Source organism: Hibiscus syriacus, unplaced genomic scaffold (genome assembly GCF_006381635.1).
Source record: "Hibiscus syriacus cultivar Baekdansim isolate YM2019G1 unplaced genomic scaffold, ASM638163v2 tig00111671_pilon, whole genome shotgun sequence".
Lineage (NCBI taxonomy): Eukaryota > Viridiplantae > Streptophyta > Magnoliopsida > Malvales > Malvaceae > Hibiscus > Hibiscus syriacus.
In genome coordinates, this window is record NW_024063152.1 from 1,601,636 (window position 1) to 1,622,918 (window position 21,283).

General features: G+C 36.6%; 3 protein-coding genes, 1 long non-coding RNA gene and 2 pseudogenes across 4 annotated transcripts; 3 read left to right on the forward strand and 3 right to left on the reverse strand.

Moving 5' to 3' along the window:
* Positions 1–562: 562 nt before the first annotated feature.
* LOC120167339 (DNA topoisomerase 2-like) lies at positions 563–3,091 on the forward strand. The gene is made up of 6 exons (XM_039176387.1): positions 563–578; positions 635–793; positions 1,052–1,104; positions 1,396–1,518; positions 1,682–1,738; positions 2,795–3,091. The coding sequence occupies exons 1-6, from the start codon at positions 563–565 to the stop codon at positions 3,089–3,091; spliced, it is 705 nt and encodes a 234-aa protein (XP_039032318.1).
* Positions 3,092–4,436: 1,345 nt separating this feature from the next.
* Positions 4,437–5,332, forward strand: LOC120167229. Its single transcript, XR_005520024.1, has 3 exons — positions 4,437–4,620; positions 4,714–4,878; positions 5,205–5,332. It is a non-coding gene; the product is annotated as an uncharacterized LOC120167229 (long non-coding RNA).
* Position 5,333: 1 nt separating this feature from the next.
* On the forward strand, positions 5,334–6,561 carry LOC120167226 (F-box/kelch-repeat protein At1g57790-like). Its single transcript, XM_039176303.1, has 2 exons — positions 5,334–5,720; positions 5,770–6,561. The coding sequence occupies exons 1-2, from the start codon at positions 5,343–5,345 to the stop codon at positions 6,478–6,480; spliced, it is 1,089 nt and encodes a 362-aa protein (XP_039032234.1). The 5' UTR covers positions 5,334–5,342; the 3' UTR covers positions 6,481–6,561.
* A 1,106-nt stretch (positions 6,562–7,667) lies between these two features.
* On the reverse strand, positions 7,668–11,725 carry LOC120167224 (annotated as a pseudogene).
* A 1,447-nt stretch (positions 11,726–13,172) lies between these two features.
* LOC120167220 (FACT complex subunit SPT16-like) lies at positions 13,173–17,356 on the reverse strand. Its single transcript, XM_039176299.1, is given in 4 exon segments — positions 13,173–15,281; positions 15,284–16,027; positions 16,029–16,574; positions 17,024–17,356. Coding segments are annotated over 3 exon segments (3,198 nt in total). The 5' UTR covers positions 16,563–16,574; positions 17,024–17,356; the 3' UTR covers positions 13,173–13,361.
* A 1,432-nt stretch (positions 17,357–18,788) lies between these two features.
* LOC120167340 lies at positions 18,789–20,796 on the reverse strand (annotated as a pseudogene).
* Positions 20,797–21,283: the final 487 nt, after the last annotated feature.

Consider the following 21,283-nt stretch of genomic DNA (forward strand, 5'->3'; position numbering starts at 1 on the left):
CCAGACTCATTTCGATCTTCATCACCGTCTCCCCCTGCCATTTTATTTTAAACGAACTTCTCACCGAGATATTGAAGGTCCTTAAGAGTGGTGGGTCAAGGATGTTAAAAGGCTAGAGTAAGCAAGGTTCTTTCTCCCACGGGGAAGGTGCGATCGCTCAGATTCCTTAGTGGTTAGTCAGATTCAGCTCGTGTTCTGTCCAAGTAAAGCAAAGATTCCGTTCGTGGTGGCAGAATTGGAGGAAAGCAAAGCATGTCTGCTTTCTTGTTCTCAGATGCTACATAACGGCCGGGTTTTCACTCTGTCTCCTCTTTGAACGATTTTGTGTTCTGTTCGAGTAAAGCAAAGATTCCGTTCGTGGTGGCAGAATTGGAGGAAAGCAAAGCATGTGCTTTCTGTTCTCAGATGCTACATAACGGCCGGGTTTTCACTCTGTCCTCTTTGAACGATTTATTTGGCTTGGCCACTGCCACTAAAGATAGTTTTTGTTTGTCGGCCGGAAGTGTTTATCAGCTCAATCCATCTTACTACTGAATTTCTTTGGGTTTTTGAGGATGAGAAGATGGTATACCGGGGAAGTTAGTTTTGTCACTGGTTGTTGCAAATTTTTGACGAAATTTGGTTAATGCTGCAGATATTAGATGGCGTTGTCCATCTATGGATTCTATTATGGTAAGCATTGACGTGTCGATCAATTTGGTATCTATTTATAATAATGGTGAGGGTATTCCGGTTGAGAAGGAAGGAGGAGTTTTCGTGCCGGAAATATATTTTGGTCATCTTTTGACGGGAAGTAATTTCGACGACGATGTCAAAAGGATCTGAGGTGGTCGATATGGTTTTGGAGCGAAGATTACAAATATATTTTCGACTGAGTTTGTTGTGGAGACTGCGATGGAAAACGAAGGAAGCATTATAAACATGTAATTTTATTTTAATTGTTAAGTTAATTTTATATTAATAATTTATTTAGTAATAGAACGTAAAAATTATTACTAGTAAGAATTTTGTTTTCATCTTATTTTGATTGTGAATGTGGTTTATGTTTTAGTTAACAATTTAGGTAGGCAACTTGGACTTATGGTTGGTAGTCCTGAAACTGTGGTTCTTTAAAAGATTTGTCCTTAGTTATGCGTTGACGTTAGTTAGAGTATTGTTGGGGTTGTTAGGTGTTTGCTTTCGGTCTTTGAGACATCTTAGTTTGTGTTTTTTATTCGATTTGCAGCGGGGTCTGGATCGATTTCTTAAGTGTGTAATTTGTTCAGATTATAGTCTCTGATGGAGTGAGTCTAGGACTATAGGTTTCTTTTGATGAGAGGGTGAAGGGAGTGTTTTTTGGATGTTCCATGGTGTTAATCTTGGTTTCCGAGGTGTTATGGTGGATTTATCATTCAGAAGGTTAGGATGCTGTTCTTGAGGATTTTTGTGCTTGATGTTTTGGAGTCAGGCAGTCCTTGTTTTGCTCATTTCTGTGGAGGCTTGTGGGGTGGGGTGGGTTACTGTCAATTGTATTATGTGGTTTGTGTTTTTATCCTTGGTTGGTGTGGTGTTGAGGTGAAATTGTTCTGGTTTTTCGAAGAATTTTGTGGTAGGGTTGTTTGGCTGGTGTTTTTGTTGGTTGTTTAGTAATCCGTATTCCAAATTTTGGAGGCTTTCGATGAGTTTGTGTTGGGTTCTTCAGGTATATAGCAGTATCGGTTCCTTCTTTTTGCTTTTTCTGGTTGTTCGTTCTGGAGCTGTTGGAATTGCCATCCCTCGATCCAAAAAATTGAGTAAACTTAGAATAAATACTATTTATATCATCTTAGCTTAATCAAGACTGAATTTGTAAGTGTTATATGACACATATAGTTCTTCAGTTCATCTAGTTTCTGAAGCAGTTCTTGGAGATTGATAGTTGGGAAATTTTCATTGGAAGAGGATTCTTTGAATTAAACAAGTGTTATAGCTCATATTATATCATATTAAACATCTCCTAAATCTTGTTCATGGATGCAATTATTGTATAGATTAGATCATATGCACCTGACCTTCGGATTTGATCGCATTAATCCCATTTTTCATCAATCTAGTCATTAAACTTGAATGCTAAATGTCTATACATTCAAACACATGCACGATATTATAAATTGTTTTGCCAAAGTATAGTTAAATGCCCTTAAAAAATTTGCATGTAGCTTACTTTAAACATCAATTTCTCATTATTATTCAATTGTTTTGAGTTTTAAATGTATCATAGAATAGAATATAAAATCATGATTTTATATTCAAACCTTCAATTTTACGATAAGTGGTTTACCTGAAAGTTTTTATAAAAAATCCATTATTTCCAACAAATGGTTAGCAACTCCTCTTGTTACTACTCCGACTTCTCCTCACCTATTATGTTTTTCCAACAAATGGTTAGCAACTCCCTGTTACTATCTCCGACTTCTCCTCACCTATTATGTTCGTGTAGTTGACAATTAACATAATCATAATATAATCAGTTGACATATGATTTCTTAAAATATTTTTTTTTCAGTTAAGCCCTAACGTAGCAGCTGTTCTGCTATGGGTTCTGTCTCTGTCTTAATGTATAAAATAATGCAGTTGACAAATGAATCTGTCCTTTGGTAATAATTAGTCAATTGTCGATGCGTTTTTTCTTTAATAATTTCTGGTTATTTAGTAATAGAACGTTAAATTAGTATACTAGTAGGAATTTTGTTTTCATCTCTTATTTTGATTGTGAATGTGGTTTATGTTTTAGTTAACAAAGTTAAATTTTAAATTTAAATTTATCTTGTAACAGAAGTTCACAGACAATATGAGGCTAAGGACTCAACCTATTATTGAAGAATGCGGTGAAGAGGAAAATTGGACCAGAATTACATTTAAGCCAGACTTAGCTAAGTTTAATATGATTGAATTGGAAAGCGATATGATTGCATTGATGAAAAAAAGAGTATTCGACTTAGCTGCTTGTCTTGATAGCAATGTAGAGGTCAAATTCAATGGACAGAGTCTTGAAAATTCATTTATCAAATATGTGGACTATTACCTTAAAACTGTCTCTAAAACAGAAGCCAAACCCCCTTCCGCTGGTTGACCTTTTCCCATTCGAAAGGGTCAATTACGAAGGAGGTTTTCTGAGTTGCTAGATATTAAACTTGTTATTGTGAAATATACACATGCAACTTTTTCTCTTGCCCCCATCAACAAGTCACGAGATCACACTTTCGTTACCTGCGGGACAAATCCATCACCTTCCTTACACCGTCGAGTAATTTCAGTCCATAACTGTATTGTATGAGACTAGTTCTCCGTCTCCCCTGCCCTGTTATAGCAGTCTGGTCTGTAGCAACACATCCTGAAAGGAAAATGATTTTTTTTATATATGATTTGCTAGTTGTGCAAATGCTGTATATTTTTTCAAGTGAAATCTTTTTATATGTTTTCTATCAATGTTTTTCCTCTTAACTACCTTGTACTAATTACTTACTCCCTAGTCTATACATCTATACAATCATATATTTAATTATGTTGTCTTTATGCCATAAACTGATGGTTTTCGACTAGATCCACCCTAGTGGGGTCGTGTTTTTTTCAAAATTCAAGTTCGAGTTGGATCAGGTTTTTTAGAAGATAAGTTCAAGTTCAGATTTGGGAGAAATATTCGACCGACCCAATCCAAAAAATAATGTAAGTATACATTATATATTTAGAGATAATTGCAATAATATTCTTCTCTATATATACTTTTTCAATTAGATTCTTATTTTATCAAATACAATTAAAAATATTATATATGTTTATATATTTGAGTTGGATCAAATACATGTTTTATTTTAAAATACCGGTTGGGTGGAGTCACCATAAACTAGGGTTGAATCAAAATTTTGATGGAAATGTATTTTTCTCGGTTGATCGAAAACTCGATCCAACCCAACCTATACCCATTCTAATTAGGCCTAAATAGAACTTGGAACATAAAACATAATTATTATTTAATCACTATATTGAGTTAAATAATTATTATATAGCTAATAGAAATAATATTTAATTAAAATTAATTATATATTTAGATCAATTATAAAAAATTGATGTTATTTTTTATTACTTTTAATCAATATTTTAAGAGATTGTAAACTAAACTCTACAAATGATTTTGGTTATAATAAAATCAATATTTTAGAAATTTTCTAATATTAAGTTGGAGTTTTATCATATGCAAGTTTTGTATAAATTCTCCCAAAATTTCAACAGTTGTCTCTCTTCCGCCGCAAAGCTTCTTAATTTGAACCCTAATTGGTGCCGCCGTAAACCTTCATTTCTACTCCGCCGCAAAGCTAGACTTCCTTGTCTTTGTTCTTAATTTATAGGTGTTTCATGGGTAGGGCGATTTCAATACTCAATGAGCCTTAATCGCGGTTCGCTTCGTGCCGGTCCACCATTCATACCTCTAATCCAAAGCTCCCAACACAAAGTGTGAGTTTTGTTCGAGTGATTGATTTAACTTCCCCAAATTTCGATTTATTATTATTATTATTATTTCCGAAACTGCAGGTTTAGTTTTCCAGAAGCAGCCCCTTTTAAAGCCATCTTGAAATTCAGAGCCCCTCCCCAAAATCATCAATGGTAAATCAATTCCTTCCATCTACTTTTGTTAAGTATTATTTTTGTATTTTTTGTTTTGTTTTGCATGTTTTAATTAGGATTTGGGATTGGCAGGTTTTAACTGGCTTAGATTAGCATTTTTGGAGGGAAAAATAAGAATTTTGAATATAGTGATGATTTAGACAGAATTCCCAGGAGCCCTGTCATGCAAATCTCCCACCTTTCGTCTCTTGCCCGTCAACTACGAGTCACTTGATCACACTTTTGTTACATGCACGGGTAATCCCTCACCTTCCTTACTCTGTCGAGTAATTTCAGTTCATAGCTGCACTATTGCCTGAGCATAGCTGTATTGTATGAGATTAGTTCTCCGTCTCCCCTGACCTCAGTCTGGTCTGTAACAACACAATCTGAAAGGAGAATGGTTGATTTTGATTTTTTTTAATTGCTAGTATTGTACAAATGCTGTATATTTTTTCATGCGAAATCTCTTTATATGTTTTCTATGAAGCTTTTCCCCTTAACTGCCTTGTACAAATTAGTTACTCCCTAATCTAGACGATCATATATTTAATTATGTTGCCTTTATGCCATAATATTTTCAGGACTAGCGGGGCTGCTCGGCTGCATTAAATTAGATTTTGGTGTCTGCAATCTTGGCGCCTCTTTGCTTTGTGCTATTTTCAGGCCTAATAGTCTTGCGCATTTCCTTGAAAATCCTCAGAAATTATCTCAATAGAGAGATGACTACGACTGGTACGAGAAATTTTAAGGAAAAACGGATTTCAAAGAGGCGTCGACTGAGTAGACATGGGCCCAATTGGTCGGATCTCCCCCTCGACATCCTTGAACGTATAATTGGACGTTTGCGTTGGGTAGATCGAAGCCGGATACAAGCAGTTTGCAAGGCTTGGTCAGTCCCAAACACTTGTATTCCTGCTATTGGTGAACTCCCCTGGGCAATGAAATTTTGTTGGCGTTATGCCTCTTTGTATCTAATACAAGGTGAGTGCCGGCTGCTGGACCCTCTTTCCAGAGAGTACCTTGTCGAAGAAAGGAGCAGAGGACTAGAGTATCTACTTTTCCTTGATGCACGACCTTGTGCTTCTTTATATGGGTGGGTTCTTTAAAAAAGAGTCCCTCTTTTTGTACTCTCCGTTAACAACTGAGGTAATTAGGCTTCCGTATTTAGGGGGACCTCCCACATTTCAGGTGGCGGCGTTTTCCTTGAATGCAACATCCCCAAAAGGTACCATCTTTCTTTTGTGGAGTGAAAATGGAAAAATTTGTATTAAGTTATGTTCTGCCGGTGATTGTTCATGGAAGACTTTTGAGTTTGATGGTTTTGATCGGTTTAATCGTGCTAATGATGCTGCCTACACCAACGGAGTTTTCTATTGTGTTTTTAGAGGAGGACAATTGGGTGCCTTCAATGTTGAACTTAAAGGGTGGACTATTCTGGTTGATCATTGTCCACTCGTTGATCATTGTCCACTCTCACGAAGTAGTGTGCATTATGCTAAACTCATTGTGTCTGGTGCAGATCTGCAACTGTTGTCTGATAGCTCATCTTTGGAACTCCTTAAGCTTGATTTTGCAAAGATGAATTGGGTTTATGAAAATGATTTGAATAACCGGGTGTTGTTTATCGGGTGCACTTCTTTCTCTGTTCCAGCAGTGGGGGAAGCAAATGTATTGGCAAATACCATATTCGCTTCTGGTACTTTGATGCACCCCAAAGTTAGATTTTATGGCAGCACATCTCCAAGGCAGTCGAGACTCTACCGTAAGTGTGTTGAGGCAGCAAAGTGCGACAGGATTTGGATTGAACTTCCGTTGGGTGGTATTTGGAGAGCCGATGATTTGATTCATGCTGTCTAGTTGAATGCTGCAATGCAAACCAACCATCAACAGCATTTTTTATTTGTGTTTGGATCAATTAATTATTCCTGGAACATCATATGTCTTCATGAATGGAGTTTCAATTTTAGTAAGTATTCATGGTACTTCATCAGAAGATCTTTGACCTTAGTTATGGGGTTTAGATCATGGAAAGAAGATTTAGCTAAGATTTGATAAAACCATAATAGGTAAACTAAGTAACAAATAAATTTAAAGAATTGAAAGTTGGTGAAAACAAACCTTAAATCACAACACTCCGATATATATATATATATATATATATATACAGAAAATAAAAGGCTTAATACCTAAATAAGTATTCAAATTATACATTTTTTCTCGAATAGGTGCCGACAGTATTTTTCGGATCATTTAGGTGACTAACGTTATAAACGTTATCACTTTAATTGCCTGAATCATCAACGACGTTAATTTCCTCTGTTAAGTGACACGTGTTACAATCTTATAATATATTTAGTAATATTTTTTTAAAAATAAATTATATACTTTTTAAAAAGAGAACACAAATTTCGAAATACGCATAAAACATTGAAAACCTTCATTTCAACACCTAAACTTACGCCGACCGTCGCCCTTTGTCGTCGATGAAGCTCCACCTGACCTCACCTCCAGCTGTGGACCAAAATCCCTACGAAATCGTGACCTATCGACTGTCAATCGATTGTGAATCGACGTTTTATACCATGCGAACCCTAAGATGAAAATCGTGATCCCATATGATTCCGACAATCAATCGACGATAATTACGACGGCATATAACTAAGACAATGGCAGAAACTATGTTGGCGACGATGGTAGTAGCTGGAAAGGGTGACGATGGTGGTTTAATGTTAGAATTTGAGAATTTTAGAGATTTTGAGACTTTTTTGTAATTTAATAGAAATTAAATTTTTTTTTATAAATATAATATTATTTTTAATATTTTTTAAAAAATAAATTTTAAATTATCAAATTGTGGCATGTGTCATTTGACGGATAAAATCTTGTTGCTCATCAAGTCATCGATATATTTAACTTATGATTATTCAGAAAGTATATATATTTTTATGACTAATGCAATCTACGTACATTTTTCAGAAAAAAGAAAACAAAAATACAAGCAAGATATGAAAGTAGGCATAAGTTGATGACCATCATCTCCCATGGATGTTACAATCTCTACAAATATATAAAAGTGGGAAGATCATGTCTAAATCTGTCTGCTTTTACATAAAGGTGACTCAACAACATAACATGCATGCATGCAACGACAATCAACTGCATAGATAAACAAAACATCATGACAGTAATACACTTTTGCATCAAAATCACAATCCAAGAGATGGACATTGCTTTCTTGCATGCTCCGGAATCAGCTTCACCGATATCTCCACCGGAAAACCCTTCAGTTCTGGTGGACACGATAACATCACCATTGTTATAATCAATCATGCATCTTTAACAATACACGAAAAAGTTTATTTCAAAGAAAATGTATGTTTTTTTTCTTCTCAACTATTCCTTACCGTGAGGTTTGAAGTTAAACAATGGCGGAAGGAAACGACCATTTGGTAAGCGGGCATTTGAATCGCGCAACTCGTCAAAGAAAGGATGGATCAAGGCATCTAGCTGCAAATTGAGTGACACTTGCAAAATGAGATGCACGAAACAAACCAAAAGATCATCGGTAAAGAGAACACATTAATGTCCCTCTTCGCAGCTTACTCTATGAGTTTTCTTGTCAACTCCCTTTTTCATCACGAAGATACCTCAATGCTTGGAGTTCACTCCAAAAGTCGCAAATCAAAGGAAAAACACGAACCATGATATAATAAAGGTTTTATATGCTTACAGCAGAACACCGGAGATTAGGGGAGTATTGGTAATCTCGACACCAAATCAACAGCTTCAGGAGGCATGCGCTTATGGAATATCTGGTACAAAAAATATTTCAAATCATTGTTCCATAAGATTAAACAGAAGACCATTTGCACACTCGTTCTTTGATCCTTAATACCTTATGCCACGGGTGAGCCTTAATCTGAGGGAATTTGAACTCTGTATAATTAGGGTTCATACACTTTATTTCCTCTCGTGTTGGAGTGCCCAAGACCTAGAAAATAGTCGCATAATAATCATAACAAGAGAGAAATGGTCAGTTTGACATTGCAAATTACTAAAGAAGGTATAATGATATCAAACAGAACACGTGCAATGGAAAAGTATTAGGACCAAAGTTTATTAGCCAAGTACACATCCACAAGGAACACGAGTATTGCACGACATTATCATTAACAAAGGCACTTATAGAAACCATAATAAATGGCAATTTTAAATAGCAACGAATCTGTTATCTCTGTGAAGAAATAAGTTTCCTCCCATTGAAACATTCCACAATGACATTATTGTAATAATGTGGACATATGCATACGCACACAAAAGCATTGCACTAACTATTCACTCAGAAAGTTAAATACCTTAATAATCTCAACAAGCTGGTCGACTCCACTCTCACCAGGAAATAAAGGCTGAGATAAATAGGAAATTTTTTTATTACGGAACGCCAACCTTAATTTAAGGCAATAATAACAACCATAAACCTCATATGTACAAGCTTCCTACCTGTCCAAGTAGCATTTCAGCAAGGACACAGCCAGCAGACCAGATGTCAATAGCCGTAGTGTACTCGGTTGCTCCAAATATTAGTTCAGGTGCTCTATAATACCTTGAGCAGATGTAGGATATGTTTGGTTCCCCTTTCACCTACCAAGATATGAAAATGTGAAATAGTAAGACCTAAGCGAAACTCAAAGATTCATAAACAAATAATTAAATACGATAGAGATTACAACCTACCAAAACTTTCGCACTTCCAAAATCACATAGTTTAACTTGTTGAGTATGCGGATTTACCTGTAGGCAGGAAAGAGTAATACATCAAGATCATGTTGAAAATTAAGAGGATTGACATGACAAGTTATTCACTTTGCAGGTAAGGGGTTCTACTAAAATAAAAAAACGAGGCAAATGTCACAGTAGAAAGATATTTGAACATACCAAAAGGTTTTGAGGTTTGATGTCCCGATGACACACACCAATGCTGCGATGGATGTAAGACAAAGCCCTAAATATCTACCAAACATCAACTTTTATTAGCATCTGAGATGACTCAATTAAAAAGAACACGAAAAACCAAAATTTTAAACACCAACATGTACCTGGTATGTATAAAGTTTCACATATATCAATGGCATCCTTTGGTTCAACTTGTTATGGTGCTTGATAACACGATGAACAGTTTCAGGTACGTACTCAAGTACCAAATTGAGATAAAGTTCATCCTTCTCTGTTGTAGAAAAAAAGCAATGTTTCAAAGCCACAACGTTTGGGTGGTCAAGAAGTCGCATTGTTTGCAGCTCACGGTTCTTGTACCTCTTATCTTGAAGAACCTTCTTTATAGCAACAGTTTCACCTGTCTCCAAGCACTTTGCCTTTAAAAAGAAAAAGAAAAAAGAAACAATGAACATCCATATAACCTAAAAATGATGATTAGCAAGTTATGCCACCTTTCGTGAATCAAACAAGTGTTTCTTACCTGGAAGACAACTCCAAATGATCCATGTCCTACCACACGCTCAGCCATGTAACTTATAGTCTGGATTTATGGAGTTATATTAGAAGATGTCATGTAATGAAAGAAAATGGGGAAGAAGGATAACTAATGTGTAATGTTTAAACACTGCAATTAAATCTCAAAGCAGAAGAAGTAATACCTGTTTCGGCTGACCATTTCTACCACCAATCGTTGTCACAATTATATGCCCTGTCTCTGTCCCATTACCATCCACAACTGTTGCTTCCATTTCCTAAAAATTAGAGATGATCCATGAGTCATAGCAGCATTTCGTTTTTCATTTTGTTTTACTAATGAAAGCGAGTAGTACTCAGTAATTATTAAATTAAATGATTAGAAAATGCAAAGCAGGGAATCACAATGGTAAAAGGAACAAAAAGGAGCGTTCAAAAATGCATACTTTTTCATCTCTAATTTTCATGTCATTCATCTCCTCGGGTAACTTCTCGACATCAGCAGCACTAGATTCCGTTACACCAGAAGTAGGTACCGTGCCCCCGGAAGCCATCTTTAAGACAAAAGACTGTCCTCCTAATTTTCCACCTCACAGCCAATCATTTATCTACATTGCAAAAGGACAAAAAAAGATGTCACTAAAACTAAACTGAGATACATCAAATATGTTAAAAACAACCTCTATCATTAACTGCACCATGAAGACTACAGTAGAACAAACTCACAAAATACCCACAAAAAATCAAGTGCACTAAACCCCTTTTACCTATGTAGCAATCCAACCTTAACACACACACAAAACACTCATCCCCTTTCAAAACCAGCAAGAATCTTAACAAATACCAATTATTTTAGCCAGAATATAAACTGCAACAGTTTTGAGCCCATCAAAGCACAAATCTTTTAGCTTTTATCTTGCATATACATATACCTACACAATTATACTTAAATACGTATATATTATACACAGGAAATCTCCATATCAAGCTTAAAAAAAAGATTTTAAGATATCATTCAGACAAAAAGGAGCTAATGAGACTTCAAAAAATATAATAGCAAATAAAAAGAAGCATAAACTGAATATCCTCAATTACAAGCACTTACTTTGCAACTTTTTGAGGAGGGAATTTCATGATATAAATACATCTAATGATTAAGGACTCATCAAGGCAACAACGAAACCAAATAACAGATGACCCATCTTCCATTACTTTTCAACAATAAAATCAAAAGTATTTTCTAAAAAAATTAAAAATAAAACACAAGAGGTAGACATGAACCACAGGAAAAAAAAACATATTTTTTCTTCTTTGGGAAGTAAAAACAACGTGAGGATCTAAATCTGACAACCAGAAACAAGAACGTACAAGAAAGAAGCCGATCCAAAACAAATATTTTTTTAAAAATACCCAGAAATGCATCAATTCTATGGATAAACTGAAGGGGGGGAAACCCCAAAAGAAAGAATTAAAAGAACAAAAACTAAGAGAGGAAGACATACATAGGGATTGAAAGAGGAAATAGAGGAGAAGCAGCAGCAGCAGCAGCAGCGGTGAAGAAGGGAGAAATCGGCAAAAAGGAAATAAATTTAATTTTATACTTGTACTCTGCAAATTGTGATTTGTGAATTGTATGATGGTTTAGAGAAATTTGGTGGTTCACATGCTATTTTAGTTTTTTTTAATTCAGTATTTTGATTTATTATTATTTAATTAAATATTTTATTATTTATTAGTAAATAATACATATATAAAGTGTTTTTTATTGTTTTGGATTTGGATTGAAATTATTATAGGCCAAAATGTAGTGAAAGTCTGTAAATTATATTTAGATGATTTTTTTTATTGATTAAGATATTTAGATTATTTTTTTATTATTAAAATTTAAAAATTATAAAGTAATTATTAAATGATTTGTATAATTATTAAATAATCAACTTTATATTAATTAATGTTAAATGAATGATATAAAATATTAATTTAACTTTATTTTTTAAACATTAATCAAAAGATTTGTTATGTAATTAGAGACGTGATTTATAATATATATTTTTTAAAAAGTATTTTTATGTAAACGTGAGTGGAGAGAGAATTTAATATGAAATCGACGAATTTTTCCTAATCTACTTTGACATGGTAGGAATTTCTAAAAAAAAATCAAGTTCAGATAAGGTTAATTCGAATTTTATACAGGGGTGAGTCGAGTCGGATTTTATATAGAGGTGAGTCGAGTTGATCGAGTTTATCTAGAGGGTGAAAAACCTCAAATCCAACTCGACCTAAGAATAAGTGTGATTGTTCATATAAATTTATGAATAATTACTATAATACCTTTATCTCAATAGTTTTTTTTAATTATATCATTATTTTTTATATAAGGTAGGATCAAATCGAATTAGATTTATATTTTAAAAATTCAAGTCAAATTAGATTCAAGAGAAGAATATATATATATATATATATATATATATATATTCAAATCAAATTAAATTGACCAAAAATTTAATTCAACCCGACCGGTTATCATCTCTAAACACGAGTTATCAAAAGAAATATTATATAAGTACTATTATAATAAAAATATTTTAGTTAAGATAAAAAAATCTAAAATTAGCTATTAATTTTTTTAATAAAGTAAATATGGTAGAAAAAGTTCATTCGGGAACTCTCCTGTACTTTACTCATTATTGTATTGGTCTGTCATAGTGTTGACAGAGACAGACTGTTGAAACAGAAAAGGAGTTTCTTTATCTCCTCTATTTAATCATTTTTGTGATTAAATAAAGATTAAAATGTTGAACACCATTATTATTGCTTTCTGTATTAGGCATAAGAAAAGGAATTGCACAGCTTCTAATCAACCAAACTTAAAAATAAACTCACTAAGCTCAAATTTCATGACTGTTCTAAGAAATAGACATCCACATGTACATGCACGCATACATTCACACATGCATACATTAACCAAACAACAATTCAATGATTCATAAAACCAAAAATAAAGCATTCCAAAGGGTCAATCTTGTTAGGATAAGTGAAAATATGGTCACCCCAAATGTAGTGGAACATAAAACACCAAACCATTAAAGAAAACGTTTACTCCCATTAAATGATGCCCACCAATATATCGGAACATGATCCTAGTAGCATAAATACTACATACCACACTTAAGAGCTATATGTTAGACAACTACTTTCTTCTAAAATACCAGCTGCTGCTACTAAATCATATGTCTAGACATTTAAAATCAACTGGAAATATAATATCACATCTACCGCAGCTTGGAACGTTTGGGAATTGAACTACTAGGAGGAGCTCGAGATTTACCAAGAGCCTTCATTTTCCTTCTCCTCCTGTCCTCCTCGCTGTCCGATTCGTTCCCCTTCTCCCTGTCTGCATTGCTTGCTTCCCTCTCCAACTCCTCCCATGTCTTCCCCTTTTCTTCCTCAGACTCTTCCTCGGATTCTTCTTCCTCTTCATCCTCGGACTCTACCAATGACTCACTATCAGAGACGTCATCCTCTGACTCGGATTCAGGCTCCACATCAGATGGCTGATAACCCTGATCTGATTCCTCTTCATCCTCCGAATCAGAATCACTAGCTTCCAAGTTCAAAAATTCCCAACCCCCATTTTCAATGAAGCTCTGTGGATCATCAGTGATTGTCTTCAGAATCTGCCGCCAATTCAGATTCAGCCTGCTCTCATAATACTTGATGTCTGTCGTATCCAGCCATTCCTTGATGCCATCAAGTGCGGTTGAAGGGATGGAATCAATCCTGAGTACATCTTTCTTGAAGTCCTTAAAGACAATGGTCATGTCAAAATTTTTCTGCCCAAGGCCAACTCTCTCCAGGTTGACAATCTCAATTTCACTTAAGGTCACCACAAGGAAAGGATTCTCTACCAGCTCAACCAAACAGCTTGAGGTTGGAACGATAAAAGCCGAGGCCTTGTACGGGACCCCATGGAAGCCAAGTTCTCTAAGAGGCTGATCAAACTCAAGATCAAGACCATTAAACTGAGGCTGCCCCCAAAGATCATTTACCCGATTCACAAAACTCTGAAAATCCATGTTGATCTTATTCTTCCTATCCCTCTCCCTTTGCTCTTCTTCAATTTCATCTGGGTCATAAGCAGATCTCTTTGCCCCTCCCAATGTCTGTACTACATCCATAACCTCAACATAAAATTGTACATCCTTGGTTTTCTTGTTTCCGACCATTATGTGGTTGTGCAGATGAAAGTGAAGGAGAGTGATCATCTCCTTCTCAGCAGGCTGGAAGAATGCATGCTTTATGTTTCCATACATGATGTCTACACGCTCATCAGCTCTAGTGGTAGAATACCGGAATCCATTAACATGGGCTTCAAGTGTTCCTGGAATCTTTCTCCCACGGCCACCAAAAACAGGACGTATCCAAAGGTCAGATAGCCGTATAGGCTTGAACCTGTTCCCTGCAAGTTGAAGTTTTTCCTGGGTAACCAAGGTCGCTCTCTCAGCCTTCTCAGATTCCCTGGCCACAACATGCCGACGAAGTGTTTTAATCTGCTGTACCACTTCACTTATGTGCCTTGGATCTTTGGAGCGGAATGAGACTTCTTTTAGATAGATTGCTCCTTGATTCTTTAGAGAGTTTGAATCATGAGGGCTAAAAGGAGTCCCTGGAACATGAAATATAATCCGGATAAAGCAATTCCGATTGGTATCCTGCTGGCTGGAAACTGTCCTTATAGTAGCCACATGGAAAGGTACCATACTACCATAAATTGGCAAGAGGACAGCCTCATTCTTTTGGTCAACTTGAATCATAAAATCTCTGGGAGGAGGCAGGTCATTCACATTTTTATAGGCTATCAAATCAGTTGAAGCCTTTGCAACTGAACGGTTGTCTCCATTCCCAGGTCCACCCGCAAGTCGCCTAGCTGTTTCTTCATTTTTCTGACGAGCAAGTTCTGCTTGGTGCTGCCTCCGCAACTCCTCCTTAGAGATCTCATGGTTATCTGATCTAAGCACTGTCTTCGACATAAACGGCTCAAAGCCATTAGTTTCAGCCCTCACAGACTTTTCCTCTTCCTCCTCATCTTCATTGAACGAGTAAGCCACATCCTTAACAGCCTTGGAACATTTGCCAGTCACCACTTCAGTATTTTGTTCACCAACTATGACTGTATCAGCAAGTAAGAGAGAGAGAAATTACTGCTCTTTGGTTTCTTACTCTGACACTGCAAGTTCTGAAAACCAAGTGACACATTGAAAACCATTCCTGCTTTGACCAAACGTTCATTCTTCCCATTGAGATTAAGCCCCGACTCGCGAAACTCAAGACCAATTCCTGTCCCAGCAGATTTTGTTAGATTGGGAATCCAGTCAGGAGCCTCCTTCTCAACAATTGAAAATACAGCTTGATACGCAGCACTAAACTTTCTCCCAGGCTTTAATGCACCAATTGCAGCTTCATGGGCCTTAAGAAGAACCCCATATGCTTTGCTCTGAACTGGAGTGGCATCGATCAAGAAAGTCCTGGCAATATTTGAGCAATAACTGTTATAACGAGCTCCAACTGCACATAAGATAACACTGGCAGAATCATAGTAAAGATTCTCATCATTGCTTGCAGCACTAGGTCTGAGATCAAACTCACCCCCACTTTGAAATATGGGAGGATAACAAATATCAACATTCTCTGGCTTAAGTTTTACTTTGGCTAGCTGAGGATTCACTATGGCTTTCTCAGTTTCATCCATCAAGGCAGCATGAGTAATTTTCTTCTCCTCATCAATCACACTCTCAAGTTTTGGAACCACAATATTGTTCATCACATTGTAACTTAAATACGCAGCTTTCTTGACATTCATAACCTCTTCTTTGTCTTTCACAGCGAACAGGTCAGATAAACCATTGGTTACATCAGTAAGCTGAAAGCCAGAACTTTTTTAGTTGTTCAGCCCATGTCTCTAAAAGCTTTCCTTCAGGAGCTTCTCGAGCAATGTGACCAAAAATAGGAGCATCATTTTCAAATCCCTTGTATTGTACCCTGATGGACTTAAATATAGCATCCATCAACGAAATTCCACCATCACTTTTTGCCTTCACGTGCATCACAATATCAGCCCCCACAGCCTCCTTAGCAGATTTCTTCACAACTTCAAGAAGAGAAGCTTTCTTCATGCTACACAAGAAATGAATCTGCTTCTTTGTGAAAACAATTATAGTCTCAGGAAACTCATAACCTAGCAACCAAATGTCTAGAGCTGATGATTTCAAATATCGCAGATCTTCTGAAGGTGGCGGTGTAGCTACTGCAACAACATCAGAAGAGCCCCAGAGCTCCGCTTTGTATTCATTCCAGTGCGAATACATAGCCTTCAGACGTTTGCTGAAATTGTCCAGATTAATAGAGTAAGTGTTTCCTGATTCAGGAGCTGTCCCGTTTGGATGCTGGCCATTTGCACCCCGATGATCAGCCATTTAGGAACTATTCTGCAATTGAAAGTAGGAACAATTAATAACCAATATATAGAGATGACCAAAGAAGAAAATGTGACAGGAGAAAACATGAGAATTTTCTAACTAATAGTTCAACAGCAATTTCAACTAAGGGTTAGGATAGCTCTTCAGGAAGCTTAAATCACTTGAGAAACTATAGAAATAAATGCAATATCCCAACATGCCACAGTCCTCATAAAAAACGATTCATCAAACCCAAATCAAAACCCTGGAATTTAAAGTTCGATTAAGTTCAAGCTTCGCAAATTAATACCAGAAAACATATAAAAACCCAGTATTACATCTCGAAACACCAATGGAATCAGTCTAACACTTTAACTTCCAATCAAACGAAACTCAAAATTCAATCCAATTTAGGGTTCGAATGGTACCAAATACTAAAAAGAACACTAAAACAAAGGGAATGCAATGAGAAAACTCACGTTGCCGAATTCTGCAGACAATTTCCTATTATTTTCAGCCCAGGATCCCCAGGCTTCGAAGGCAAATTAGGCTTATTGCATCTGCGGCGGCCGCACACTGACTTGGAGAATGCGAAACTAGGGTTAGGGTTTCGAATAGAGCAGCAAAAAGAAACCGAGCCCAAAATCCGAGGCTTGTATAACAAAATTAATTGGCCAAAACAAAGAAGAGAAACGAAGCTGGGGAGCGAAGAAATTAGAGGAAATTCGAGGATTTGTTCCTTCGATTTTGGGAATCGAAGATTTCAAGAGAACAACGAAAAATCTGAGAAACGGGAATTGCGAAAGGCAAAATATAAATGGCGGGGAAGAGATTGAGAGAGGTCTAGAGATGGCTTATATAGGCCCACTGATTACGAAAATTGGCCTGAGGTTTCGGAAATTTACGACCGATGCCACCACCTTATGTGTCGAAGTTACGTGATTGTCCTTGATGACGTGGATATTCCTTTTATGGTTTGACATTAATGGACAACTGACGTCCTAATTTTTTACTTAAATTTGATTTAATTCTATTTGATTTATAAAAAATTAAATTTAAAATTATTAAAATAAAAAAATTAAAATTGTAATATTTCGATTTAAAATTAATTAAATATCATAAAACTCTAAATCTGATGTGATTAAAGCTCAAATTATTTAGAATTTGTAATAATCCAATCATAAGTAATCTAAGATAATCCAACCCTATATTGATTAAAGTTCGAATTATTCATAACTTATAATGATTTAACTAAAAAATATAATCTTTATGATAAAAACAACTAGTTTTATTAAAAAAAATTAAATTACAATTAAGATTTATAATCATAACCATAAATGAAATATACAATTAGGATATTTTTTTTATTATTATTGACACAAGAAACTTGTCACTTAAGATCATATAATGACCAAACAAGGAAAATATTAAAAACCCATCCCAAAACGTGGATAAAATGTATATACGAACGATCTGACTAATCGACAAACAAACAATAGTATGAGATCAAACTACTGAAGACCACTGACACTGCGAATGAGAGTCGACCGTCGTGAGAAAACTATATACGAAAACAAATGATGTATTTAAATCTAATCCGAATGTCTAAAGAAGAGAATATTAGTAGGATAACAAATAAATGTCATCTTAATTAATCAAGGCGACGCCAAAACCAATTAGAAGAAAATAAACGAAATAAAATATTTAACAATCGAAAAAGAAAACTAAAATCGTGCCAAAAATCAAAATTAATAAAAACTAAAAAAAAGAAAAGAAATCATAGATACAAATATAAAAATATAAATAAAAAATAGACAAACGACAACTAATACTAAGATTTACTCTCAGCTGAAATAAGAAAATTCTTTAGAAAAATATATGATCTTAAGGTCTAACTTTAAATTATTTAAAATTAAAAATAATACAAAACCCAAACTAATTTAAAGCCTAATTGATATTCTCGCTAATTGGTAGACTTTGATAGGGGTATTATTTTCTATAAAATGGGTTCTGCGATGGTTGGGTACAACTGGAATTTCACTTTTTGCAAAGGCGCGGGAGTTATATTGCCGGGTAAAACAGAAACGGCGCCGTTTGAAGATGGGATGCACAACGCCGTCGTTTTATTCTCAGCTACTGTTTCTTATGAGCGGGAAATAGATTCTGACCCCTTAAATGTGGCGGGAAGATGTTAAGTATATTATATAAAACAAAATATATATTTTTTCGGTTTCATGTCTGTCCCTAACAAAGGAATATATTCCTTATGTCTGTCCCTCTCACAAAGCACTTTGTAGGGTTCTCGAATTCATTCTGTAGAACTGCTTCGTATGGGTATTTCACCAGCGACATGTAATGGAACCATATCCAGTAGCCCGGGATCCGGTTTCGGTTGATGAAGAAGCCGCTGAAGAGTAAGAAGTATGCTAAGATGGCGACCACGATCGTGTAGCCTAACATCACATGTGGGACGACTCCCCAGAGGAATGTCACGAACGAACTCCCAGACCAGAATGCAGCAAACATGATTAAGAAGTAGAATAAGAATCCCGACGATCCGCCGTCGAGGCCGACCGCCCAAAACGTCGTCATTGCGAAAGAAAAGGAGAGGAAGATCAAGCCCGGTAGTGTCACCAAGGCATTTGATATTACGTGTGATAGTCTCCTGTAAGCATTGTGAGCAGTTTCTCTGATGAAGATGTACCTTTCTTGGAGGAACACAGGGAGAGCGTCGGCACTGGTGTAGAACGTGGTCGACATGGCGAATGCGAAGAATCCTAGTCTTTCTTGTACCCCTTTGGGCGAATTATCGAGCTGCCAAAACACCGTGGCCAGGATGAACCCTGTCACTAAAACTGCTCCCAAACGAATACCAAACAGTTCCGGCATTAGTCTCGAATTCAAGAAGGATCGGTTTGACAGTACCTACATTTCCTTCCAGAATGGATTTGCAAATCTTGGAACCATGGAAGTTGATTTGACATCGTTCGTTGCACCCGGAACAAAGTTTCCCTCGAGAAATACTTGCGCTAATTGCTTCTTTTAGTGATAAACCGAGCCGATCAGGCTCTGAGTCACTCGTATGCTTCTTGCTTTGCCATGACTTGTTGAATTCAGCCAAACTCTTTGTTCCTCCGGGAGAGGCTTCGAGTTCACGGATTAAGTCCAGAGCAAACTCTGTTTTGTTCTCGTTCTGGGCTATCGGATACCCGAATTCAGAGAAATACAACGGCAGATTCATCGGTGAACCGCTGTAAACAGTTTGTCCACGAGACAAAAATATCAATCGGTCAAGCAATCCAAGAATGCGAAAACTTGGTTGATGAACTGACATTATAACAATGCTCCCACTTTGAGCAATCCTCTGTAAAACCTTCATCACCATGAAAGCACTGGTCGAATCGAGCCCAGATGTTGGCTCGTCCAAGAAAAGGATAATGGGATCATGAATTATATTGATGCCTATCGATACACGACGACGCTCTCCGCCAGAAACACCTCTTTGGCCTTCGTCTCCGATGACTGTTTTGGCAGCGTTTCTTAAGCCTAATTGATCGATCAAAGCTTGAACTCTCATTTTCTTCTTGGATTTGGACAAAGTCCGAGGAAGACGAAACTCAGCAGCGAACATTAAGGTTTCCTCAACAGTGAGCATTGGATAAAGCATATCATCTTGCATAACGTAAGCTGAAATCACTTTCAACATTCTTGATTCCAAAGCTTCGCCATTTAGACTCACTTTCCCCCTTCAAACTCCCTTTAGCGATTCTGTCGGCTAAAGCATCAATCAGAGTCGATTTACCCGAACCGCTAGCTCCGAGCACCGCCATTATCTCCCCATCTCGAGCCTCCCCGGAGATATCATTAAGCAGCGTCTTGGTCCTCGTGAAATAACTGTCTCCACCAAGTGAATCTCCAACGACAGTGGCGGCGCTTCCACCCCTCCGTCGGAAGAAACCAGACAACGCCATTTTGCGAGGAACCTTTACAGTATAAGTAAGGTTGTTAAAGGAAAGAACGAAGGGTATCGGGCGTGGCTCGGTGACGTCGACGAGGACTTCATGGACAGGAGTTTCGTCGCCGGTGGCTTCTTTCCGTGCATCACCGACGTGTTGAAGTAATTGGCCAAGAGTCCTGGAAGCTGCCGTGGCGGTTGAAATTCGCCGGCGATAAGCTCCAAAGAGCGTTGAAAAAACCGGGAGGAATTATTAGTATCGTGGGACAACATGTTTCCGGGGACAACAGTAGACATCATGGGCTTAGCTTGAACTCCTTTTCTGTGTAGAAAACAAATGTCTGCCAATGGCGACAGTTTCGATCGTTTTTAAGACAAGAAGACGAAGATGTTTCAGTGTTGGTTTGGGAGAATTGTATTTATATAGGAATTAATTGTGGAATTAATTGTTAATTTTATGTAATGGAGAGGTCACCTAAATCATCTAATCTCAAAACATTTCTTCTTCGAAGGAGGCAATAGGACACGTGGGTGGCTATGATTTCAGATTATATGGTTTTAGATTCATGGGGTGAGTGACACGTGGTGTAATGGGTTTCTGAGTTAGGTTGGATGTTGATCGACTGCGACTGAGTTATATTGAGTTCCATCAATATAATTTCGCCTGTATACACTTAAGCACTTCTTGTTTGAGGTGTTTAATCAGAATGATCCCACAGTTTTAGGGTTTGTGAATTGTGATTTTTTATTTCACACTGTTTGCAGGATTTCATATTTCCTTTGT